This window comes from Wyeomyia smithii, chromosome 3 (genome assembly GCF_029784165.1).
Source record: "Wyeomyia smithii strain HCP4-BCI-WySm-NY-G18 chromosome 3, ASM2978416v1, whole genome shotgun sequence".
Taxonomy (NCBI): Eukaryota; Metazoa; Arthropoda; class Insecta; order Diptera; family Culicidae; genus Wyeomyia; species Wyeomyia smithii.
Window position 1 is genome coordinate 98,671,084 of NC_073696.1, and position 26,955 is coordinate 98,698,038.

The 26,955-nt window shown below is 37.3% G+C and overlaps 3 protein-coding genes across 4 annotated transcripts in view; 2 read left to right on the forward strand and 1 right to left on the reverse strand.

Moving 5' to 3' along the window:
* The first annotated feature begins 362 nt into the window (after positions 1-362).
* Positions 363-1,736, forward strand: LOC129728049 (transcription factor A, mitochondrial). Its single transcript, XM_055686417.1, has 2 exons — positions 363-547; positions 603-1,736. The coding sequence occupies exons 1-2, from the start codon at positions 489-491 to the stop codon at positions 1,306-1,308; spliced, it is 765 nt and encodes a 254-aa protein (XP_055542392.1). The 5' UTR covers positions 363-488; the 3' UTR covers positions 1,309-1,736.
* Positions 1,737-1,902: 166 nt separating this feature from the next.
* Positions 1,903-3,066, reverse strand: LOC129729786 (uncharacterized). Of its 2 annotated transcripts, none has more exons than XM_055688608.1 (2): positions 2,781-3,066; positions 1,903-2,723 (listed from the first exon to the last, which is right to left on the reverse strand). In XM_055688608.1, the coding sequence occupies exons 1-2, from the start codon at positions 2,929-2,931 to the stop codon at positions 2,131-2,133; spliced, it is 744 nt and encodes a 247-aa protein (XP_055544583.1). In that variant the 5' UTR covers positions 2,932-3,066; the 3' UTR covers positions 1,903-2,130. The 2 variants fall into 2 exon arrangements, with proteins under 2 accessions (XP_055544583.1, XP_055544582.1); XM_055688607.1 differs by having other exon boundaries at positions 1,903-2,726.
* A 168-nt stretch (positions 3,067-3,234) lies between these two features.
* LOC129726917 (histone demethylase UTY) overlaps positions 3,235-26,955 on the forward strand; it is a 138,357-nt gene continuing 114,636 nt past the window's right edge. The window contains exons 1-4 of the mRNA XM_055684173.1: positions 3,235-3,461; positions 3,727-3,793; positions 3,863-4,250; positions 4,311-4,419. Of these exons, the coding sequence (XP_055540148.1) occupies positions 3,400-3,461; positions 3,727-3,793; positions 3,863-4,250; positions 4,311-4,419 (626 nt within the window). The 5' untranslated portion in view covers positions 3,235-3,399. The remainder of the gene's footprint in view (positions 3,462-3,726; positions 3,794-3,862; positions 4,251-4,310; positions 4,420-26,955) is intronic.

Sequence of the window (26,955 nt, forward strand, 5' to 3'; positions counted from 1 at the left end):
ACTAAATCTTGAATACTTATCTTTATCTTGTTCGCCAGTAGGGCATTGAGCAAAACATATAGTCTAAAACTACATCTAATGTCTTTCCTTAAAACAAATACAATATTGTATACACACGATTTGAAACTACACTTTTTGAGTTCCAGCCACTTCCCATTAATCTGTTCTACATTTTTTTCGGCTACCGGATTGTAAACACTTGTAATTTGCACACCTAAATCATATGGATTATCATCCGTTAATGGTTATTGATTATGCGGGATGCTGACTGAAAGGGGTCAGTATAAAACTTATTTTAAACTACCCCCGAATACAGGAAAAGTAATAGAACTGATTGAGCCACCCCTCGATTCATAAATCACGCGCAAAATAGGTAAACAATATATAAAACGTCAAACAAACAAACTGCGTTCTCAATTTACAAAATTTGTTAGATTTATTTAGCATTATCGTTTCAAAATTCAATATAATCTATCCAAGGAACAACCATGCAAGCATTCGGTTTAGGAAGGTCTTTCCTTTCATCAACATTATTTGTTACCAAACGGTAAGTTTCATCTTGTGTTTTGTTTGACTGTCTTTAAAAAACGCATGCCCTACAGACCAGTGGCTTCCCTTCATTATCAGCAGAGATGCGGTATTCAAATTTCTACCAATCTGCTGTGTCCAGCATCGAAGGAATCAACACTCCCGGAAAGGCCCAAACGACCTTGTAATCCTTTCATAAAATATGCGCAAAGTGTTCGGACCTCCCTGATGGCCAAGAATCCGGTAGCAACACCCCGGGAAATTACGAAGCTTGCCGCGGTTCAATGGAATCAGTTGGACACGGCTGAGAAATCAAAGTTAGCAGAAGCTTTTAAGGAAGAACAAGCCGTTTGGTTGCAACAGAACGCTAAATATCTCAATCAACTAACGGACCAGCAAAAGGATGACATTCGCCAAGATCGACTGAAAAAATTAGAGGAAAAAAGCAGACGAGAACAACGCAAGAGGATTAAGGAACTTGGGAAACCTAAACGTCCTCTGAACGGGTTTCTGCTGTATGTTTTGGAACAGAGACCGAAAAATCTTAACAGGGAGGAAAACTCTGCTTACCTCAAAAGTATGGGAGAGCGCTGGGCTAAAATGAGCGAAGCCGAAAAAGAACCGTACAATCGTCGGGCCGCAGATGGGTTGGCAAAGTATCATAACGAAGTCAAGCAGTGGGAGGAGAAAATGTCTGCGGAGAACAATATGGACGTTATCCGTCGTAAGAATGTTATCATTACGGAGAAGAAAGAAACCAAGAAAGTCACTCGCCAATAGGAATCCGGGTGTCCCTATCCAGAAGCGAATGAAAACATCCTTTTGAAATCATCAACACCAACCAAAACAGCACACGCATCTGACGTCAGTTCTGCCGCCAACCAGGAGCAGATCAATGCAGAACAGGAGGATAGGGATACGGGAGTAAATAGTTCATCCAAAAATTCTACAATTCAACAAGAGCAACCGGTTAGGGAGGTAAATCAAAACCAGACAAGGAACGGTATCGTGAACAAGTTGAAGTCAATTTTCAAGTTCTGACACTGGTCGCAGCTGCAGGACGAGGTACGTGTTTTACTAGTACTATGGTTATACAGTTGATGCGAGTTCGGAGTGGAAGCTGACCGAAAATATTAACCGGTTGCAAAATAGAATACCTATTTGTATAAGAATAAGTTTGCCATAAAAATAAAAGTAGTATTACGCTATTCCAGTGTTGCAATTACTCAGGTTTGGTTTGAAGAAGTTGTTACAAGTTACAACAATTTTATAGATGCCATAGTTTTAACGCGAAAGGTTTTTGAGTTTTTAGATCCAATGTCAGCAAACACGAAATCCCTCATGAGCTTTTCGGATTGTAATAATTGTACAATGTTCAATTTATGTTACGTTTTTATCCCATAATAATGATACAACTAAAACGAACGTAAGGGCAGATTTGAAAGAAATCAGTAGAGGGTTTGAGGTTTTTTAGTGTTATCATTTTGTTAGATGTTTTCGAAACCGGTTTCAAAACAAAAAAAAGCCTTGGATGAACTAATTGGTTCATTTTTTTTCATGAAAGTTAAGACGACAACTAGCGGAATTATCTTACCCTTGGCCCTATGATACCGATGATTCAAGGCTGTCATAATTTAACACGAAGTTCACCTCGATTCCCAGTACGAGCACACTCCACACCAAGTGGGTCACAACAAAAAAGAACACGAAGAACGCCACGTCCTTCAGTACTTTGTTGAGTGTTTGTGCAAATTTGACTATCATTTGCGAGTATTTGTTTGATATTCCTCCTAGAAGGAATATGACATCTAGGAACGAACCTTTGGGTTGGTAAGTTTTCAGCAGGAACACTTCCAACACTTCCCAGCCCAACAGCAGGATGAACACATTGCCGCCGATCAGATGCTGCCTTTCGGTGGCAAAAAGCAGGTACACCATAATTCCCATTAGCGCAATGTGGATTTTTGTACGAAGAATCTTAACTAGGGTACTATCTGGAACGGGAGGTGGGGGAGCACCTGTCCTACCGTTAGCCGCAGCAGTGCCAAAAATTGTGGAGAACTCTTGGAATATATCTCCGTTTGCGGGTAGGTTAGCTGCTCCGGAGAAAATCGTGTTTAGCTCCGGCTGCTGGTACACATCACGCTCATCTTCTGGATCCGGATAGATAGTTTCCGGAGGATTTACACTGAAATCTTCTGGAGACATAAGATCGTTATCATGATTGAAGGCGTATTGGAGCTTTAACTTACCAGCGGGTGGTTCGTTATGTTCCCTTCCGGTGATTTTGGTCAAGCGATTGTTCGAATTTTCCAAAATTCGTTTTCGGCGAGCTTCCCGTCGAGCTGCTAGTGCATCGGCCGTCGTGAGTTGTTTCGATGGTTCCGGAACTGTTGAATCCATTATAAGACTCTATAATCTGCCGTTTTGTCCAGTTTTGCTTACTACCACTTATTTCTGTTGTTTTTCTGTACAAATATGGGATTTCGATAATCAGACGATTATTAACTTTGACAGCTGGCAGATCGTGTGCGCAATCTGCTCGATATTAGTAGAGGGGTCCACGGCTGGTAAGATACTATACAACTCGAAATCATTCATTTTATAACAGTTTGATTGCTCACTTTTCTGACAGTACTGCTGTACTGCGCGAAATTCTGTCGTTTGAGTGTGTGCGTGAGCAGCATGACAGCCGACTGATTAGTTTTCTCAAGTCGAGTGTTTTTCCTCCAACACGTATTGGGATTTGTTCTCGCAAATTGTTGTGCATTTGTTTCGGGAATCTATTTTAAAATCCGTATATTTTCCAGTTTTTCGGTACGGATAATGTGCTAGCTTTGGTCGCGACGCGTTCGAAATTTGCAGCAAGAAATGATTTTGGATGAAATCAATATTTCCACCCAGGAACTGCAAGCGCTGGCTCTGCTCGACAGGTTCGTTTGTTCATTCGGCCATTCTGGCATTTATCGCTCCGTCTCGCTTTCTCCACCGGAGCTTGTATGTTGACCTTTCCACTGACATATCGTGAATTCAAGAGACCAAGCGATAAATACAACAATTCAAGCCGGATGCTTTATTATAACAGGAGGCTGCTTGCTAACGACAAATAATTAAAATATTATATTAAAAACCCCTTTTATATAGCATCTGTCAACATAACGTTTATTGTTAACAACATTCTCAATATCGATATTTTAGTCGCCAGTACGGATTCTTGAAGCTGTCCGCTCCAGAAAATGACAAGAAGAAAGTTTTGGTGCTAAAGGTAACTGGAACGTCCGAATTAAATTAAAAAATAAATAAGCTAATTCAGCTGCTTCCCTCTCTCCGCTAGGCCGTCAAATATCTGGAGCGAATGTTGATACAGGCTCAGAACCAAAAGGAACAATCCGATGGTTTACTTTCCAGCGACGGCTCGCCCAAGCTGATATCTACCGGAAAGGTCAAAATCAAATCCGAAGATGAGCTGTCTGCTGACGATATCAGAGCGGATGAAAATCCTCCCGCCGATATAATGTCCAGCGGGGATCACGGCACCCATCCATCGGATGCGGTGAAGAAGGAAGCCATCGATGTCGAGGCTGTCACAAAGCTAGACACGAATGGTAAACCTTCGGCACCAGCAGATGGCTCGGTTCAGCCGGTGAAAGATATCAACATTGATCCGAAGACATACTGCAAACTGGGCCACTTCCACCTGTTGCTTGAGGATTATGAAAAAGGTAGGCGTCGGTTTTGGGTTTTAGTGAGAGTTAATACTGGACGAATGTTTGTACTTTCAGCTTTGTCCGCATACCAAAAGTTCTACGCGTTAAAAAGTGATTATTGGAAGGATCCGGCGTTTTTGTACGGCCTGGGGTTGGTGTATTTTCATTACAACGCATTTCGATGGTGAGTAGTTCTACATTCTAAAATGTTTTATAGAGGAAAGTTCCAGCTGCTGAATAATGCTAGGCTTTGAATGATTTTTTTTTAACATGAGTAACTGGCTACTACTTCCAATGTCAAATTTCTTAATATAAATTAAAAACACGATATCTAGCGCATGGAAAAGTTAGAGCTATCTCGAAATTCAGTTTATCTTAAGTCCTGTTCAAAACCTGGGTAAAGGATTTTATTTTAAGTCTTTTTTAATGCTAAATAGGCATTTTAAAATAATTGCTCTCGCTATTCAATTCAACTTTTGGAAAACGAATTTGGTTGAGAGAAAAAATCAGCTTAAAGAATGAATTTCAATTAGGAAACTGAAAATAAGGGTACATGTAACTTCACCGCTTATCACTAATTTGTATCAAGGTGACTCCTAATAGAAAACTGATGGTACCAAACCACAGTTGAGTTGATTACAAATCGTAGATAGTTAAAGCCAAAAAAATATTAAAATCAATTGTTTTGAAATACAAATTTGAATATAAATTTACGTTTGTTGGACACAGATATAGCTTCATCTCTCGAGAACGATTGAAAGGTCACGAAGTATGTAATTGATTTTCGTGATTATTATATGCTCCAATGAATGATAATAGTGGAAAACGGGAGCCAGTTCTGAAGAAATTGAACAAATGAGCTCGAAATCGGTGTGCCGATTTGGAAACATTTCACTTGTCCTATTCTCAATTTCACTTCACTGTCAATCTCACTTCACGGAGGTAATTTTTGTCGCCTCACTTGAGGTGGAATCGGGAATAGGTCTCAAAAAGTGAAGTGAGCGTGAGAGTGAAATATATTTCACCGTGAAGTGACTCTCGTAATAAGCACCAGAGTCTGCTTTGACAAGCGGGTGGTCGTGGGTTGGAATCTTAGTAGAATCAGGCTATTAGGTTTTCAAAGGATTTTAACATAGGTTAATTCTCACGCTCTCTCCACTACTTACCCTTCTTTCAAGCTAAATTTCATAGTACCCCTGTGGACTTTTCTCCTAACAAAAAATAAGTCTCTCTTATAATAAAACTGGTCTGAGTAACGTATAATAGTTCAGGGAATTGTAATTGCGGTGTGATATTGGCTGGAGGAAGGAAAGGAGGTTTCGATAAGACTGCTTCCTCTTGATAAAATATAAGTCCTACATATACATATAATAAAACTGACCAGATGTAAAGCATTATGAGCCTCTTCAGGGAATTGTGATTGTGACGCGGTGTTGGTAGGAGGAACGAGGTTTCCATAAGATCCCTTTTTCTTGGCATAATAAGTCCTTCTTGAATAAACCTGGCCAAAGAGGAACGTTAGGTGAGCTCTATCTCCAGGGAATTTTAATTTGGTGATATTGGTAGGATTGAAAGAGGCTTGGGTATAGTAGAGCAGTAAGCTTAAAACGGAAGGGTAAAACCTCACACACAACCACGGATATAAAATAAAAAGTGTATCATTTATTCAATAGTGGTACTGCCAGCCAATAATACGAATAGCGAAGTACAGAAAACTCCTAGGCGATATCACAATTGATCAAATGTCTATGATCGCAGTGATGAGTCCACACAGAGAAAAAACCCAAATTAATCCACCTAGCGGTGAGACCCAACCTTTCTCATTCAAACTTATTATATGTTGAAATAGATTTACACGATTTAATAGAAAAAAATACTCCTTGAAAGTTTCCGCTGGTTTCATTTTTCACTCTAAATAAGGAATTTCGGATAGCCAACAGCACAACTATATCAAACATTCACACACATATGAGCATACATTAAAACATACATATGCAAATATTATGAAATAAATATGTTTCAAGTACATCACGCGAAAAATCCGCGAAGATACCGACTTTCAGTTTCTGGAAAACAACTTAAGATGACCAAATATCATCCATTATGAGTATTGTGGAAGCGTTACACCTAGAGACCAGAAGTCAACTTAGAACGCCATTTTAAATTTCTAGATACATAGTAGCTTCCGATTTCTGGAAAACAACCTTAAAGGGACAAACATTACCCAATGTTTTTTAGGAACATTATCCGGGGCCCGCAAGCCGGGAGTAAACTCCATATTTCACTTTGAAACCCGATTTTGCAGCTTCCGGTTCAAGGAAAACATCCTTGAATTGTCAAATACAATTCAATGAAGGTATATCCACTCTTTGGGTGGTTTAAAAGCCCATTAATTTGAATTCAACTATTTTCATAGCTTCTGAAGTATGAGAGCGATTTTCACATTTTGACGCAGCGCCAAAACTAAAAGTTTGAATACAATGAAATTCAATAGCAGGTTTCAAATAGACCCTTCATTTGACACCAAGATAGAAAGAATCGGTCAGTAGATGGTCGGGTTTCGGGTTTGAATTTTTTTGATAGTGTCGGGTACGGGTCGGGTTCTGGTTTGGTAAAAAAAAACTTTCGGGTTTGGGTCGGCTTCGGGTTTGAAAATGCCGGGTTTAGGTCGGGTTTGGGTATGAAACCCCGAAACTCGACTATAAAATCTATGAAATCTCGGGTTCGGGTTTCACAATTTCGGGTTCGGGTCGGGTGCGGGTTTCATGGAAATAAAATTTTCGGGTTCGGGTTGGGTTCGGGTTTGAACGAAAAAAAAAGTTTCGGTCTGGGTCGGGCTCGGGTTTCGACCGAAAAAAAAATCGGGTTCGGGTCGGGTACGGGTTTGAAAAACATCAAACCCGACCATCTCTATCGGTCAGAAGTCAGAAACAGGTGCACATACACACGTACATACGTGTGTGAGTACACACAAACATATACACCTATACATGCATACATGCAGAAAATGCTCGATCCGTCGAACTGACTCGAGTAGTATATGACATTCGGCCATTTGGATCACTTTTCTACCTTTTAATTAGCCAGTGATCGTTCGGAGAAAGTCAACATGTTTACTTTCATTATGTGATTTCACATTTTTATGAACAACGGACAAAGTTACAATCCGATTACAATGGAATTCAATAGCAACCTATGGGGCAACTTGACCTTTCATTTGACAATTATTTTGTGAAAATCGGTTCAGCCATCTTTGAGAAAAATGAGTGAGTTTAAACAACCTCAGGATAACTTTTCTTTACATAACTTTTGAACCATATGTTCAATCATTACGAAATTTAAAAGTTAAGGGTTTTGGAGACAGCCCGATCATTTGAAACCAGTTTTATTAAAATCGGTTATGTGGTTTCTGAGATATTAATGTTTCGTGATTTTTACATTTTGATACATAACCTCTAAACTAAAAATCCGATTACAATGAAATTCAATAGCAACCTATGGCGCAACTAGACCTTTCATTTGCAATTAATTTCATGAAAGTCGGTCCAGCCATCTCTGAGAAAAGTGAGTGAGAAACAAAAAGTTACACATACACACACACACACACACACACACACATACATACATACATACAGAAAATGCTCAGTTCGTCGAAAGGGGTCGAGTGGTATATGACATTCGGCCATTGAGACCACTTTTATACCTTTGGTTTTTCCAGTGATTGCTATACCTTTCTAGGAGAAAGGCAAAACGGAAAGGCAGGTTTTTGTTTGTCACCGTGGTCAGTTACGGATTTTTATACATTTACCCTTTCCTCTACACGCTAATATACGGACTCTACTGCTCTTCTTTACCGAGCCTTGTTAGGTACCCTGCCAAATATTGGCAATTATGATGGAGGGATGGACATTCATTTACCTTTTTTTTCTGCAATTTAGCGTGACAGAAAAAGGAGGGATGGGATGGGAGGGAGTCTGAGAATGAACCTGTGCGTGAAAGTTTCTCTCTGACAGCGAACGGTCTGATTCCACTAACGAAAGCGGACTCTGTGACCTTGAACTTGACCGCACATCTCGTAGTTGCTCCTCCGTGATGGATCTGAGCAAGTGAAGTTGCACGGAAAACCACGTATATGGCAACATGGGATTAGTTTACCATCTCCAATGTACAACAATTCCGTAACTTCCGCTTTGTATAGATCCATAACGGCGCCGACCACGCCCGTACGGTCGTTAGGGTAAAGAAGGAGATTGTGAGGTGTCACAGTCGTTGTTATTGTAGTCCGAGTTTACCTCTGCATCTCCACGACTGCGATAGAAAGGTCGTACAATATTGCGCGCGAAGATAACTTATTACAGGGTGGCCAGCGAACCGGGAAAACCTGGAAAACCGGAAAAAAAAACGGGAATTCGAAAATGAACCTGGAAAACCGGGAAAAACCCGGGAATTTCAATACTAAACCGGGAAATTTATCATGTTTATTTTGAACATTATTTTTCATTTACTACATTCGTGGGATCTGTTGTATTATTTCAACGCGCTACACATTTTCTGCCATCTCACAAACACTGGAAGACACAAGGAACTATTTAGTTGGTCTCAGGGTAAGATGCTGGAGTAACAAGCCAGTCGTCATATGTTAGATTCTCGGCTAAAAAAGACGACCGTTATAGTCAATAGGATCCTAGTGCTAGCCCCGCAATTGTTCTGTACACTAACAGTTGGCTGCCATTTTTTTTTCTAAGTTGTCTTCCTTCTCATTCACACTGATTAGGACTTCAATAGTAAGTGCCGATCAAACATCAAAACAATCACCACTTTACAGGATCAGCGTTTGATGTTATTTATGTCTGAGTATGTTTCAAAGTTATGTACCAAATTATTCATATTTTTTGTTAAAATTGATAATAATGATAATAACTTATTTGATGAAACAAGATTCGAATTTTAGGTTACAAATCGCCAACAAAAACTTACAAAGCCCAGGGAATGTTGAAACTTCAAATTACTAAAAAAATATTTTGAAGGTCAGAGAAGTCAAGAACGGTTCCAATCAGGCTTTATATGTTAACTTGAAATAGGCAATAACTAAACTATGATAAAAAATATCTAAAGCCTAAAACAATTAACTCCTCCACCAACGACGCTGGATCTGGGTTCGAATCCCAACACCATAAGTGTCGATGGTTGTGTGATGACGTGATCCACTCACAATCAACCAAAACTGATCTAGATTTAATCCTCCGGAGATTTTCTGAGGAGAAAAATCTTTGGGTTCTTTTATAGCATGGGAAAGTGAAGCCGTTGGCGCCGGTCCGTTAACCAACGGGTCGTTAGTTAGGACCCTAGTTGAAGTCGCATTCCCGGGTGTTGGCGATTGACACAATAGTGGCGGGAATAGACCGGAAAATAAGCGAAAATTTGCACGACGAAGCTAGTCAGCATCGTTAGAGAATAGATTGATGTTTAATATGCAATACATTTAGTGTTAATTATGCATATAGTTGGTTAGTAATAAGAGTTTGGAGTTCATTGTTTAATGTAAAAACTGATTTTTCTCTACTAAAAAAATTCAATTTTTGATAAAGATTTTTGTTGAAAATTCTGAAATTTAGAAGGCGGAGTCAGAAAACACAAAACAAGCTTCTTGTTTAGCTCGAAAAGGCAAATATTGTTTCTAAGCAACAATAAAATTGTATTAAAGCCCGAATGAAACAAACAACACAAATATAAATCAATTTTTAAACTGAATCTAGCAAGGTCGGTGAACACCCGAAAATGGGTGATAATAAAGTTAAAAAAAGGAAAAAGTTGGTTCTCAAACAAATTTAAAATTTCCAAAAAACGGCTATTATTACAGATTCAGACAAGGCGAAAAATTATCTCGGTTCAGGGTAAAAAAATGTGCTCAAATTATTTTGAAAACTCTGAAAAATAACTAGAATGTTTCCTCTCATTCACTAAAAATGACTATAAAAAAGTTATAATGATGTCAAAAAGGGGTATTTAGTTGAAAAGTTGCTGAATTTCAGTCTGACCAGAAATTAGAAAAACAAACCCTAGAATAGATTCCAAATTGGATTCAATAAAATCCACAATTATATTTAAAATTCAATTTAGAATTAGTGGAAAATGAATTTTTATATTTTATTTTTAAATAAACACTTTGAATAAGGCCAAAATCCGTAATAAAGCTTGAAATAATTGATGAGATATCTCAAGGCTTGAAATAATAGAAAATTATTGCAAAGATTTGTCGTTTCCGAAGCTCAGCAGCAGCCAAACAATTTTGAATTTAAATTCCAAATTTATGAAAATGTATGTATTAAAGTTTTGAAAAAGCAAAAACCAGCTCTACAAAACGTCGAAAAACTCAACCAGAGAGTGCAGAAAGTTACAAATATCGCTTTCGTTGAACAGTTTTATTAAACCAGTAATTAATTTATGTAAGTCTCAAATGACAGAAAATTGAACGGTTTGGAATAAAATTAAAACTCTTGTGAAAATATTCTGAAGCATGAAGCTCACATTGAATTTAAATTATATCGTAAGGCTGGGTGAAATAATGAAAATTTTGAGAGAATGATATTTTCTGCACGCTACACGTTTCAAAAAACCCCAAGTGTGCCCTTTGTATTAGACCTCGTTCAGGATTTACTCAATGGGCCGAGTTGCATTCCTCAGCCATGAAAAGTCGAAAAATCAACAGCAAACAGATAAGGGTCGAAGTAGTTAGCTCTTTTCAATATGCCGATCTGATTTTCAATATGCCGGAACCGGATTTCCAGTATAACTAAAAGGGTAAGGAGCCGTTCAATAAATACGTAAGCATATTTTTCCACTTTTTCAACCCCCCTATCCCCATTGTAAGACGTCGTAAGTTTTTTTGATACCCCCCCTCCCCCATAGTAAGATCTTACTGCCAGCATGGATAGTTTTTTTTTTATTTTAGTTTTATCATTATGAAGCAAGCACAGTACTTCATTTCCTCTTCTATCCTTTGTTCGAGTAATTCCGTAATTTCCTTCCATGAATTTTACCGTCCACGCAATATTTTTCTTACGTAAGATAATCAATTCTCCCCCTCCCTCCCCTGTAAGATAGCGTAAGAAAATGGCATACACCCCCTCCCCCCCTATTTGCTTACGTAAATATTGAACGACCCCTAATGCAGGACTTCCACTGCTTGGTTTCATATTCAATCGATTATTTTTTCACAAGGATTTCGAAGTGGCTTTCATTAACGGTTTTGTGCTGAAAGCTAAAGAATATCAGAAAAAAAATTATACATTACATGAAAAATCGGGGAATTTTATCTTGAAATTTTTTTCGCTACCCTGAGCGAACGATTCAAACACCGCGATCCTCTGCGAATGACGCGCGCAAAAATCATCTACCACCCGAACCATCTAAGTATCCATATCGATTTCTATTAGCAATTCCGAATACCTTTGAAAAGGCAAACGCGATTCTTTGAAAAGTATACACGTCGACAAGATTTCAATATAATTAAACAGAATTTTTTATGTGTAGCAAAAATTGCCCAAAAACTGAGAAAATCATAAAAAACAGCATATAATTGGGCAGGCAATGCGATCAGACATTTGCCACGAGAATGTTTCGAAAGCGCACTCTGTAACCTTGAGGCTACTCACTCCCTTTATCTGCGCAAGGTTTGTTCACTAGTTTATAAAGTTTTTAACTGGTATTTGCATTTGTATATCTCAAGTGAAACTATAAGCAGCTGTATCAAGTGAAGAAACGGTAAGAATGTATAATTTGCTTGAAAATTAAACTTTATGTTTTCTGCTACACTACAGCTCCGGGAGATATGCCTTACCTTTAGTCGGGCTGACATGTTTTAATGCTTCAGCTTTTACTTGTGAGACTTCAAGTGCTGTTTAAATTTGCGTGCCAGGGGTGACATTGCGCATTTCGTTTCGAGCAACTCGAACAAAACTCAATGATCGCTGGAGGGCGTTATGTTTCGTTTTTCGTATTTTTTTCGACTCTGCGGGTTAGATGAGCCGCAGGACTAATGCCAATGACAGCTCCTTTTAATCTTGAAGCAAAAAATAAAATTAAATTTGATTTTGAATTAAGTTTGATCGGTGCGACGTCTTCGGCAAAGATGTAGATAATTATTTTGTCATTTAGAAAAAAAAATATACACTCTAAAAATTTTTTCTTTCAAAGTTAAAAGAAAAATTAAAAACTAATCTGAGAAAGCTCATATTTTAAAAATCTGTTTTTTTTTCATAAAAACTACGAACAATGAAACAGGTCCGATCATGGAGAAATCAGGAAAAAAGGCATAATGCGTTGAAAAAAAATTAATTTTTTTTTCACAGGGTACGTCTTTTTATGAAAGGACAAAATTATTATCTACAACTTTGTCAAAGAGACTATGCCAATCAAACGAACCATTTTTACTGTAAAAATATTTTAGTTCCCCAAAGAGTGCTCTATTGAAATAAATTCTACTGCCAAAACAGTATGTTTGATTGACATAGTGTCTTCGGCAAAGTTGTAGATTACATTTTTGTCCTTAAAAAAAAATAAATAAAAAATATGCCCCTCAAAAAAAAAAAATTAAAATTAAAGACAAAGACAAAGACAAAATTACTATCTACGATTTTACTGAAGACACCATTTCATGAACTAATTACATTTTTGTTGTCCTATGAATTATATTTGAAGTTATAATGTAGGCAATGTATTTGATTTTTTCGAGGATGCTAATAACACGAATTGAGGGTGTGATTTAGACTTAGAAAGCAAAAGAGCATAGAGCAATAGAGTAGGGAGATCGATATTGGTCTTAGAAAAAACTACCTCTCCCAGTAGTTTAATTGACAAAATACCATGCCGGACGGAGACATCGGAGATTGCTAGAGTAGAATGCTCAAAAACTCATTTGAAAGCTCTAAATTTGATATCATAGTCGGGCATCTGCACTTGAAAACTCATTTATTTCAATCACCTACCTCAGATAACAAAATCCGCGCATTGCTCTATACGGCTACAACGGGCTGTATGTATTTTCATCTGTTTTTACTGCGTTGAAGAAAATCAAAAGTTGCCAAATCAGTTTCTGTTAATACGCAAAAAATCATACTGAAAATGTTGAATTATCCCGACATAATCGACATAAATCGACAGCACTGCAGTGGTTACCTAGGTTACCAATTTTGCACGCAAACAACTAGAGCGGAAACTTAAGTAACCTACTACGACGGTCTGCGGTTACGTTCATTCATGATAATGTGATTCATCCATGGTCAACAGTGTGATGAATATGGGGGCGTCGTGAGATGAATAATTGAGCAGTGATTTAGGTTTTAAGATGGATGTGGAAGCGTTGTGAAAAAAGGTTTGTTTTATAAAATTCAGGATGAATCTAGCTAAGTTTACTGAATATACAATACTGGGCGGTTTTATAAGAGCACGTGAGCGTATTTTGTTAATTTGTTCAATGATTTCGTGAAAATTTGGTAGTCAATCCGTGCATTCTTCGTGGATATCAGCTTAATGAGATGAATAATGGAGCAGTTTCCCTATATAAGTTATGTCTTCCAGATGCTCTCGAGGTACGATGCTGGCTCAACAAGCTAATCGTCGTAGGTTCGGGTCTCGACTCAGGAGAGACTGTAGTGTCAGTAGGATCGTAGCACTAGCCCCGCAATTGTCCTGTACACTTAACAGTTGGCTGCGAAGTCTGTGTATAAATAAACAGAAGGTCAAGTTCCGAATCGGAATGTAGCACCAAGGCTTTGCTTTTTATAAGTTATGTGTTTGTCGTTAAGGTAGATTAGGATGTGATTTCATTACCACTTTTCATTTTCAACTAAGACATCTCAAACTGTAAACGATATTTTCGAGAAAACATTATTTTTAGCAGTCACAATATTATTTGTTTTGCGACTGAGATTTATGAAATTTATTGAAATTTATGCGAAGAGAATGGATGTATTTCTCTAAGAAAAAAGTTAGAAAATCTTCCGTGCTAGTCAAAACGGATTTCTGTGTCCATTATTTATGGTTGCTGTTACAGTCAAAATGCATCTCCTCCTAGCGAGCGCTAACTTGTTTCCACACGAATTTCAGCTCAGGTTCATTGACATCTCCAAGAAGCGGGGTAAACACTGTCACTGTCCCATAAGTCGCTGGAAGCGACGCAGCATCCACCTGTAAATGGCTTTTATCAGAGCAATCCAGTCGGCTAGTTTGTGCTTTCCTTCTTCACTCGAATGACTCATGCACTGAGTGACCCCGTGTTGTACAGTGGAAGTCTGAACATGGAGAGTGCATTCTCTAGATTGCTTTTACGAGCGGAAATTTATTAGTAGGTAGGTACTAAGAAATCTCGGGGACGCTGGAATTGCGTAATGATTTTTTGAATAAATAATATTTATAACGATTGTTGGAGCTATTTTTCTATATGTAACCATTTGTTAAATTCCCACAATTTGATCAACAATTCCTATTTTTTGCGCTTTTTAAAGGTTTCCCGATTCTGGTACTCAGTTTGAGTTTTTCGGAGCAAATATTCTGCCATTCCTTCATCAGAATCTCCTTCAACAGGTTTTTGTTCGTGTGAAGGTTGTGGTAGCGTTGATTTGACGTTGTACGAAGACACCTCAGACCAAAACTGCTCAAATAGAACATCACTGGTTAGCCACGTACAAATGAATACATTCTGTATAGTTAAAAACAAAATTGTAACACCCCTCCTCTCACATTAAATCCCCACTAGCTCGTAGTCGGCTGCGAGAATAAAAAAAAGGCCTCCCTCTTTCCCCTGCTAATTTAGAATTAAAAAAAAATGTACTTGGCTCAGTTAAACATAAATTGTATCGTGCCGTGTCAAATAAACTATTTAAAAACTAAAAAAAACAGCCAAGTATTCCAAGTACGAACTTTGTATTGGGAAACATCGAATGCACGTGGTGGGACTGATATGCGTAGAAATTACCTATTGGAAGGCAAATTTCTCGGCATTATTGTCCCAGTGGGTATTTTTATGGAAAAGAGTGTTAAATCTAAAAACCTTCAACTAGATTTATTGAAAACAGTCTATTGCAAGTTAAAACTGGTTAGAAACGTACAATTGCATTTGTCACATTGACACAATGCGTAAAAATATTGTAAAACTTTAACATCGTTTTTCTCGTTTGCGTGATTTGAAACATGGGACAAATATACGTAGAACGGCAGTGTAAACATTGACAAATTTTCAAGCTTTTTTTTTGGGAATCGAATCATCTAACAACTTGTGCCAAGCGTCAAAAAATGACATTTGATCAATATTTTGCAGTAAATGAGTTCTCTATGTTCAATTCCAGTAAACCGGTTGGTAGAAATTTCGGCACTAAAAAACTATAACTACTCTTAGAAACTTTTCGAAATTAGTGATTTTTCTGTATTTGGAAGGTAAAAATTCCGTGGAATCCTATCATATAATCTTCGGGGGAATGAAAGTTCATATCATCACGAGCATATTCTTGTTAATATCTCATCCGCAAACGTCCGGATTGACATTTGCGACCCGTTTGAAAAGCGCTTTTTTTAACAAATTTTGACGTTAAGAGCTTACGCGTATGTACATGGTAAAAAGAAAAAAATACCTGATGGGTCTCTGCCTCATACTCCAAACAGAGTTCCAGCTCAACAATGATTAAATGAAATCAAATTTATTTTCGCTTCATAATCAAATATTACCCAAATTTCACTCGGGTTACTCCTCTGTAGAACAGTTGAAAGAGTTATAATTTTTCCAGTTAAAGTTTAGAGAAATTTTTCTTTGCTTCTGTCGACCAGTGCAGTGCTATCAATTACCAATTGTCAATTAAAAACGACCGTGCTTACGCTACTGATTTTGATGATGTTAACGGACAATTTGCTGTTGCTAAGCTAAGACGTGTTAAAATCGGCTAAACCATGAGCTGTTCTTGAGATACGATGCTGGCCTAACAAGCCAGTCGTCGCAGGTTCGAATCCCGGTTCGGGTGAGAATATTAGTGTCGTAGCGCTAGCCCCGCAATCGTCCTGTACACTAAACCAGTTGGCTGCGATGTCTATGTAAAATAAACAGAAGGTCGAGTTCCGATACGGAATGTAGCACCAAGGCTTTGCTTTGCTTTAAATGCTGTTATTATTTCATTTGAAAAAATAATAAAATACAATTACTGGTTACAAGATGATTTTACTGCAACATGGATGGAGGGTGTTGACTTGCAAATTTTCCGCTCGGGTGTTACCCAGCGTTTTGCCACTGATTGTCATGAATATCTCAGCAATTGCAATCAAATCCTCCATTCACTCTCCAAGCTCGATAATTTTCTAGGTACCAAGTCAATTTATTTCAAAAACAAACAGAGACGAAAATCGACTTTTCGAAGTAAAAATTTTTTATGAAAGCGTCGAAATATATTTTTTTATGCTAAATGTTTTGCATTAAAATAATAAATTTATTAAACCGTCTCAGTTTTTTTTTTTGAAAAAAATCGACTTTCTGGGAACTTTTTAGCTGAGGCCAATGGAATGCCTGAAAAAAATATAGTCCTTCGAATTTCGTTTAGCGGTTGGGCTAAAAGTTTCGTGTTCTCACCTTTGGATGCAAAATTCAGCTCAATTAGATTTTTTTCGCGCTCGTAGTGAGCAAAGGTTTATTTTTTTTTGACCGATGAAAAAAATCGAAGCTCAATTCTTTCCTATACATTCAATTGGCACTGTAATCGATCGGCTGCATCATGAAGAGTTGTTTGTAAGTGCAAGTTTATGCAAGTGTTAGCTTTGCAATTTCCCTATTCAATGTTTTACAGGGTTAGGGTCTTTAGAAAACATTAGAAAATCTGGAAGGTGTTCATTAGTTAAGGAAAAATATTTTTTTCTCATGGAATAATGAGTAACTCATCGGAAAACAGTATAAAACTACGCTTTAGCGGATATTTTTTGAATTTTTAATTGGGAGAGCAAAAACAGCTTTTTCCTCTGTGTTGGATTCGATTCTCTTTGTTTTAAATTGGAAATGCTTTATAGTGTTTTTATCTCTGCTTTTTTATACTGAAAGGCCTCCTGAATTGTTGAATTGTCATCACCGCTCTTAGCTTTATCGGTTTATCAACGTTTTTCGTATTGTAGCGTAATGTTCTGTTATGCAAATATTTATTTTAATTTCTTGAAAAATCCCACATGATTTTTGGACAAAAAAACTGCTCCCTTTTGAATGATTTATGCAAGACAATCAGAAAAAGCCTGGTCACTTTTTTTCAAGTTTCCAAGTCACTTCTTGGTAACTTTTTTCAAGCTTTGGAGTCACTTTTTGGTCACTTTTTTCAAAGTTTTGGTCACTAAAGTCACTTTTTCTGACCAGTTTGACCACTTTCAGCCCTGCATTAACATAACAGACATTAACAGATTCGGAAATCTTTCAGAATTGTCCTGAATGATGAAAAGAAAATAAACAATACCATAAATGAAACAAAAATTATGTATATTGTAACTCACTTTCCACCAATTTAGCTGATGACATTCAATTATCAGGTGGCCAGGAGATTTCCAATTTCAAATTCCCGGTTTTTTCCCGGTTAGAAATTGATGTTTTATCCGGTTTTAAAACGCATAAATCTATAAGTTCAACCACGTTTATTTATTGACAAAATAATTTTGTGAGAGAATCTTGTTTTTAATATCATTATTTTATTTCAAACCTTGAAAAAGGGTTAACTTCTTCGGCCAACATGTATTTACTGTTGATTGTTTGGACTTTTCTTGGCTGAGATTTTCATTATTTCACTCAGCTAAAATCAGGATATAATTTAGAATCAATTTGTGCTTCAAGTTTCAGAATATTTTCACATAATTTTTTTATTTATTTTGAACCGTTTTTTAGAACAATTTTCTGTCATTTTAGACTTACGTAAATAATTACTGGTTTAATTAAACTGTTTAACTAAAGCAATATATGTAACTTTCTGCACTCTCCGGTTGAGATTTTCTGCGTTTTGTAGGACTGGTTTCTGCTTTTTCAAAACTTTAATATATATTTTTACAAATTTGGACTTTAGTTTAAAGTTGTTTTGGCTGCTGTTGAGCTTCGGAAACGACAAATCTTTGAAATCATTTTCTATCATCAAGCCTTGTGAAATTTCATTAATTGTTTTTAAGCTTTGTTACGGATTTTGGGCTTATTCAAAGTGCTTATTTAAAAATAAAATATAAAAATTCATTTTCCACTAATTCTAAATTGAATTTCAAATATGTTTGTGGATTTTTTTTAAATTCAATTTGGAATCTTTTCTAGAGTTTCTTCTTCTGATTTCTCGTCAGATTAAAATTTAGCAATTTTTTTAGCTAAATTCCCAATTCTGAGTTCATTTTCTCTTTCAAAACCTAATTTTAAATTGAATTGACTTTAAATTTTTTTATTGAATTGACTTTAAAATTTTTTTATTATTCTTTTCTTGTTTCCTGATAACTTGTTCATAGTCATTTTTAGTTGATGAGAGGAAACATTCTAGTTATTTCTCAGAGTATTTGAAATAATTAGAACATATTTTTTTGACCTCGAATCGAGATAGTTTTTCGCCTTGCCTGAATCTGCAATGATAGCCGATTCTGGCAATTCTAAATTTGTTTAAGAATAAATATAAATATAAAGAATATTTTTTTACATTTTCAACCTTATTATTACCCATTTCCTAGTGCTCACACACTTCAGTTTTGAAATTGATTTTAAATTGATATTATTAGTTTCTTTCAGGCTTCAATACAATTTTATTGCTACTTAGAAACAATTTTTGCCTTTTTGAACTAAATAAGAAGATTGTTTTGTTTTTTTTTCTGAATCCGCGCTCTAAATTTCAGAATTTTCAACAAAAATCTATTTGAAATTCTAGATTTAAATCAATTTAATTTTATTGCTACTCAGAAACAATTTTTGCCTTTTTGAACTAAATAAGAAGATTGTTTTGTTTTTTTCTGGATCCGCGTTCTAAATTTCAGAATTTTCAACAAAAATCTATTTGAAATTCTAGATTTAAATCAATTTAATTTTATTGCTACTTAGAAACAATTTTTGCCTTTTTGAACTAAATAAGAAGATTGGTTTGTGTTTTCTCATTCCGCGTTCTAGATTTCAGAATTTTCAACAAAAATCTATTTAAAAAAATTGAATTTATTACTTTTATAATATCATTGAATTCTTTTCATATATATGGTGCATTTCTGGCTTTAAATTAAAATCTGATTGCTGACTTTTATCGAGAACTTTAGAAACATTTGAACATATCTTTTATCTTTTTATAGTCTCTGTAAATGTTTCATGGCAATTGTGAGCTGAATTATGAACACATGTGTGTATTTCTGTCGTTCAAAATATTTTTTCCGTTTTCTTAAGGATCTCTTGAGGCTCAGTTATTGTCTTGACAATATAGAAAGGACTAATTTGATACCATTGTTATCCTTACGTGGTATTGTTCCAGGTTTTTTTAGGCGAATGATTTCCGCAATGGCCCTTATAGTTTTGCCTTTTTTATTTGAAAAATATATCTTTCTGATTTTAGAGGAGTATGCAAGCAATTTGAGAAAAAACAAAGACAGGCTCTGCATTTTAAGCCTTTAGAATACTATTCAATAAACTTTGAATTGAATTTTAAATTATTTTCGTTGCATCTGGTTTTTGAAACGCAAACTCTTTAAAATCAATTTCTGAAATTTTTGACCTCAAAACATTTTCTCAAGCGGATTTAAGCTTAATTGATTACCGGTGGAGAAAAATCAGTTTTTACCTCAAACAATGAACTTTAAACTCTTATTACTAATCAACTATATGCATAATCAACATAAACTGTATTGCATATTAAGCATCAATCTATACTCTAACGATGCTGAATAGTTTCCTCGTGTAAATTTTCAAGTATAAATGTTAAACTCAAATCATAGTTTGAATGTCAGGTAATGCCATATGGCATCATACGCCGGGAACGGGTTAGGTTACGATTTTTTTTGTTTCTGCTTATTTTCTGATGGTCTATTTTTGCCACTATTATTTCAATCACCGATACCCGGGGAGGCGACTTCAACTAGAATCTTAATTAACGATCCGTTGATTAACGGACCGGTACCAACGGCTTCACTTTCCCATGCGATAGAAGAACCCAGAGATTTTTCGCCTCAGAAAATCTCCGGAGGATTGAATCTAGATCAGTTTTGGTTGATTGTGAGTGAATAACGTCACCACACAACCATCGACAGCTATGGCGTTGGGATTCGAGCGACCCAGATCCAGCGTGGTTGGTGGAGGCATTACTTGTTTCAGGTTTTAAAATATTTTTCTATCATAGTTTAGTTTTTGCCTATTTCAAGTTAACATATAAAATTTTATTGGAATCATTCTTGACTTCTCTGGCCTTCAAAATATTTTTTAGTAATTTGAAGTTTTTACCTTCCCTGGGCTTTGTAGGTTTTTGTTGGCGATTTGTAACCCAAGATTCAAATCTTGTTTCTTTTTAAAGAGTATTTTTACATCAATTGTGAAGAATTCGGTACATAACTTTGAAACAAACTCAGCCATAAATGACATTAGACGTTGATCCTGTAAAGTAGTGGTTGTTTTGATGTTTGATCGCCACTTACTGTTGAAGCCCTAATCAGTGCGAATGAGAAGGGAGACAAATTAGAGAAAAACAATCGCAGCCAACTGTTAGTGTACAGAACAATTGCGGGACTAGAGCTTGTGACCAAACTCTTTGACGGTCACAATAAAATCCTTTGGTCGCTGAGCCAGCTTGATCTTTACTCCTATTTATATTGAATTTTTTTTTAGTGTCAGCAAACCGCAGTGCCAGGTCCACAATTTGTGTTTGACGATGCCTGTTGTTTGTTTACGCGTATAAATAATTGTCAGTAAATGTCTAAGCAAAAATTTTGCATTTACATACTCCATTGTTATGTTTGAGTTTTGTTTAATTTTTGTTTAATAGCCTCGTTTGGTGTCATTTTGCTTAGTTTTTGTATATAAATTATTTCTATTGTTTGTTTATATGAATTATTTATTTAAACTATTTTGTTGTATTTTGCATGCATATAAAATTTAAATTTAGGAGAAAACAAGTCGTAGATTAGGTCAAGTCAATAAATTGTTCTAAAAAAAAATCAAATAATGATAAATGAAACCCTGGCACCAAACTAAACGATAAGTTTATAAAAGCTTTGAGTCGTCGGGTACAAACAACGGGGTAGTGCGCTACGCGGCAGAGAGGGTCTACGATGGAAAGCGGACAGGTTGTAAATAAAAAGGTCGGATAGCAAATATGCGGGAGAATTTTTGTATAATCAAAAATCAAACCCGGAGGAGTGTAGTCGCGCGTTGAATATCCAGTTTCGAAGTTTTGGCGGAATAACGCCCTAAGTGACACCTTTTGTGGCCAAATTGGAAAACCATTTTGTACGCTAAGTTTTGGCGCGTCGTTGAAAACCGCGGCCGTGGTGAAAGGCGAGTTAAAGCCAGTTGAAGTCATCCATAGTGCAACAGTGACACCCTCCGGGTTACCCGCCAGCCGATAATCCAGCGATCGACAAGCCGTTGCTACCCTTGTGACGCCTCACCGATAACCACCGAGGCCGCCTTGTCCGATACTACAACGCCCAGTTGGCCAGAAGACCGGATCCGACCAGCGAAATCACCGCAACTCTAAAACAGCAACGCAGCCAAGCCACCCAATCAACATCTACACCCCCACCGAGCGGAGTGCCCGACGGACGTCTCATCGTGAAAAAAGATATGCGCAAGTAAAAATAAATCCCTACTAACTCTCCCTTCCCGCGGAAAGCAATTTTAATAAAAATTTTGTATGGTCTCGTAATTTTCAACCTGTTCTTTGTTAAATTAATTGTGAGTCCTTTTGACTTGTTTCCGCTCAGTATTAGTGTATAATCTGTGAATTTCGCTCAGTGACCAACGGTATAGGTGGGTTGAAAGTCCACCCGATTGAATTTTCTACAGGAGACCAAAGTAACGACCCAAAGCTGGGAATAAAAAGCAGCTAGAAGCAGTGATCTGTAACACGCTAGGATCCTATTGACTCTAACGGTCGTCTCTCTTAGCCGAGATTCTAACGAATGCCGACTGGCTTGTTACTCCAGCACCTTACCTCGAGACCAACTAAATGGTTCCTCGAGCCTTCCAGTGTTTGTGAGATGGCAGAAAATGTATAGTGCGTTGACCTAATACAACAGATCCCAAGCATGTGTAAATTAAAAATAATGTTAACAATGGACATGATAAATTTCCCGGTTTTCCCGGTTCAGTTTCGAATTCCCGACTTTTCCCCGGTTTTCAAGGTTTTCCCGTTTCGCTGACCACCTTGAATTAAGCACAAACTCAGAACAAGTTGTGCGAGTCTATCAGTTGTTCACTAGTTTCGAAGTGATAGCAGGAGCAAAATTGAAATAGCAGAAAAAATGTAACAATCAATGTCTTTCTAATTTAATAAGAACCATGTGATCAATTAAAGCATATATTACAGGTTAGAAAGGCGAGCAAGGCTATATGGGTTGACTTTTAATAAAAGCAGCGAAGAAAATCAAAAAGGATGAAAAACTTGCTGCGTTCTATGACCTAAATTAAATAATTTTTTTTTTCACCGAAAATGTCCGGGGTCCGGAAAGCATTACCCGGTCCGTTCCGAAGTCCGGATGGCTTCGTTCCGGTCCGGTCCGGAAAAAAATCGGACTTAGAAGGTTCCGGTCCGATCGGACTTCGGACCGGACCGGACCGGACTTTCACCGGACTAGTCAGCCTATAGAAAAGAGAGACGCCATGACACTCACTTCCATTAAGCTCACACCAAAACGGCTGGAAGGCCTTTAAAGTTTCGAAAGTTTTGACGCAAAGTATTGCAATCAAGTTACGATGAAAAAAGGGACTTGCTAGTTTACGGAACAACTTGTATGCAAGTACAATTTAAAAAAAGAATTGTTAATGTTTTTCGAATCCCAGCTCTCGAGGTACGATGCTGGCCTAACAAGTCATTCATCGTAGGTTCGAGTCTTGACTCGGGAGAGACTGTTAGTGTCAGTAAGATCGTAGCGCTAGCCCCGCAATTGTCCACTTAACGGTTGGCTGCGAAGTCTGTGTATAGTAAACAGAAGGTCAAGTTCCGAATCGGAATGTGACTCTAACACATATCAAATTTAAACATGTTTGATATACGCTTTACTGTCATACGGTTTCATTCCTGTTACGTGAGATGTGTTTGGGTCCCTAAACATACACAGTACCAAAAAATGAAATTTACAACTAATACAAATGAAAGCACATAACGATTTCTAGCACATAAAGTGAAAAACATATACAATTCCACACCGTAAATAATGTACAATACAGAATCGTTTTAAGACATGTAAATTTGTACGTTAATTGATATAAACTTAAAGCTTCGAATATAAATATGCATGCAAATTCACAATATATTCATTTACTTTGCATGTGAATATAATGCCACACGGAATATTACGTGGTTTCCAATGCTCCATTTATGTGCATTTAAAGTAATGTAAATTTTTTTTACTGTGTATAATATTGAAAAAGTCACGCAAAATAACATCGCGAAGCTTATTTTGGCGGGGTAACCCGCCGTTTTGGTGTGACAGTTACCATAACGGTGAGTTCTACGTCTTCTCTCTATCCTATAGGCTGACTAACCGGACCCTACCCGGTCCGATGTCGAACACTCACAGAAAGATCGAAATTCTCGAGGATGAATCTTTCTGACGGTGCTTTGACGTATTGAATTTCTTAGCGTGCTAATTGCTCTCAACACCTTTTAATACTGCTTCCGATCAGCTTCAACTACGAAAAATGAATCGAGCTTTAGTACCCAACAGCTCGTTCTTGAACAGTTTTTCTTGCATACAACCTAAAGTTATCGCTAGAGTGAATCGATTTTTATGTTTTTTTCTATGTTGTAATATTCAAGAAAAAGCTGTACGGACAGTTTTCTGATACAGTGTTCATGACCTAGGAAGAAGAAAAGATAGAGGGAAACACCGGACAACGAGCCAATAAAAACACGGATATGCGGGCAGATGAGGGATCAGGTGGAATTTATATCATTTTAATGTTTGTTTTGTGTTCCGATGCGCTTGTATCTAATTACATATAAGATTGAATTGAAAAAATAATTGTAAGTCGTTCTTCTATTTCGAGATCCCAACTAAACGTAACATTACAAAAAAAAATGGTATTTAGACTGCCAAACCCCCTAACATTGTGTAGCTCCAAAGCACATTCGATAAGAAATGTGATGGAACGGATAAGTTGAACTGACGATATTTGATTAGACTAACGCCCGGTGCATGTGCTTGTGCTCGTTCGTTGTTGATAGTGATGGAGGTCTGGTTGCTATGTTCCGTGGTCAGTTTGATTTGAAAGGGAGAGAGGAAAGTGGCCTACGTGCAAAATTCTAACTTCGAAATGGCTGCAGCCACATTGCTGCTGTCTGTTCGCTGTTGAATTGCTCGCTGCGATGGCTTGATGCCGTTACTTGCCTGGAGGAAACGGTACTGACTGCTGCGGTGTCGACTGTTAGCAAATGCAGGAAAGACAGAGGAAAAAAAAACAAATCCGCCTTCATAGTATGAACATACTCCACTGGGTTGTGGGGCAGCCAAGATACTATCGAAAAACTAGCGTACTGATTTTTATGCAAAACTGAAAGTACCTTCCTTCGGTAGATCGTGGCATGTTTTCCGGAAATGCATTTTTCCAACCGGGAAAAGTTTCTGTGGTTCAACCGTCACACTGCGGTGTTATTCCAATGGACTAGCAAATGAATTGGCTCTTGAACGGAAGACGAAAGATTCGCTTCCTGTCTGGCGATGACGTTACTGTTGTTAGCACAATGCTGCATTCGGTGGGGACTGAACGTTTACGTTCGTTTCTCGTCTGGCTCCCACCGTGTCACGCCTTACCACTGAACATGTGCACGATAAGCCGCAGATGTGTACGGAAACCCCTATCTTCACCAGTGGATATCGGCGTTCAATGCACCGACCCTTTCGGCAAGAAAGGACATCGACTCGACAGTTCAATTTGATGTGTGTAGTTATTGGAAGGTGTGAGATTTTTGCCTTAACAATAGAAGGGGTTTTCTAGCCAACCGATGAGAATATTCTGTGTCGATTACATTGCGAAAATGTTTTGTTTTGACTGGAATCCCTTTCTCCGGGTTCGGTTCTGCCGCCACGCTGCTATGTTTTTACAGCATCGGTTCTGCTGTCTGGTATGCGTTGTACTCTTTTTTGTATAGAACGAACCGGGCAAGGATATGCGAGAGAATTAACAAGCCAGACGGAGAATTGCCCGGTAGTGGCAGATGACGGTATGGCGGTTCAAAGTCCTCGTTGTTGATTCGGGTATAGCGTCGTCGTCGTTACGATAGAATAGTGCACTTACTAGGTCCACCGCAAAGTAAATAGTCGTTGACTTTTATAAATGGAAATGCAAATCACAGCTGAAACAGCACAATTTTGAGACGTGACGTGCGAGGCTGTCGAATTTTTTTGCATGGAGCCGTCCACTATCGTAGGTTATGTGCTGGCGGGACTGAGAGTTGACCTGTGCAATCTCAAACCCTTCGATTAGATTAGTTTTTAGAAAAGTGACCGTTTGGTTAAAAGCTTTCACGATGACGTTCAATAAACAAGGAACATGCTTCGAAATCTGATCATTTAACCTTCCTCTTAGACATGTATATGAGCGTTTCATTGCCGAAAGACCTATGATCGAATAACGACCGTTTTTGATTTTAATGAAACACGTATTTGGTTTAGTAAACTGCGTATTTTTCACAAATGGAGGAATGTTTTAGACTCAAGACTAATTTTCTAAAAGGACGTATGTATGCAATTTTTCATAGGTTATCTTTTCAAAGCATCCAAAGTATTGTAGTACTGAGACCTTGGATTGTACAATAAAATTTACTGAGAGAGAATTGTAGAAAACAAATGTAAGTAACACGGTGGAAAAAATATCAATTTTGTCATTTTTCAAAATAATGTATATAGAAAAAAATCAAATTCCAATGATTTATTATTATTTTTTTATATTATTATTTATTGAATTAAATCCATCCGGCTAGCAGCCTTAATGAATAAGTAAGTGTATATGGGCTGGGAAAAGCCACCTTGAAAGACATTGGTAGGCGAGTGTCAAGGCGGCATAAAAACCCAGCATCTTTTTAAAAAACAAAAACATATACGGAGATACAAAGGTCCGGTACAGATAACATAAATAAAGTCAAAACAAACAATACACATTAATTAACTATAGTAGAAATTAAAATTATCATTTAGTCGATTATAAACCAGGGCTATCCGACGAACAGGTTCATGCTGGCCATAGTTCGTACGGGGTGCGTTTGTCTGCAGTAATCGCTTTTGAATGCGCTCGATTCGCTGTATCCAAGAATCGTAATACGGGTGCCAAACAACGCAGGCAGTTTCTAAAATTGAGCATACCAGAGGGCAGTAGAGTGTGCGCAAAGTACCAGGATCGTGGAACTCCTTTCCAATCCTAAATTTTAAGCCAAGTTGACGATTGGTTGATGATCGTAGAATAATGCTGTCTAAATGACATACTAGTGTCCAACAAAACACCCAAATCAGTGCCAGCGATACGATAGTCAAAAAGCAACAGTTGTTTTTTTGCGCTGGA

Bases quoted from the DNA above. Each gene is read 5' to 3' on its own strand.
- LOC129728049 (XM_055686417.1), top strand. From the start codon at position 489: ATGCAAGCATTCGGTTTAGGAAGGTCTTTCCTTTCATCAACATTATTT. The intron at 548-602 runs GTAAGTTTCATC...CATGCCCTACAG, and splicing joins ACATTATTTGTTACCAAACG to ACCAGTGGCTTCCCTTCATT.
- LOC129729786 (XM_055688607.1), bottom strand. From the start codon at position 2,931: ATGGATTCAACAGTTCCGGAACCATCGAAACAACTCACGACGGCCGAT. The intron at 2,727-2,780 runs GTAAGTTAAAGC...TTATGTCTCCAG, and splicing joins ACATAACGAACCACCCGCTG to AAGATTTCAGTGTAAATCCT.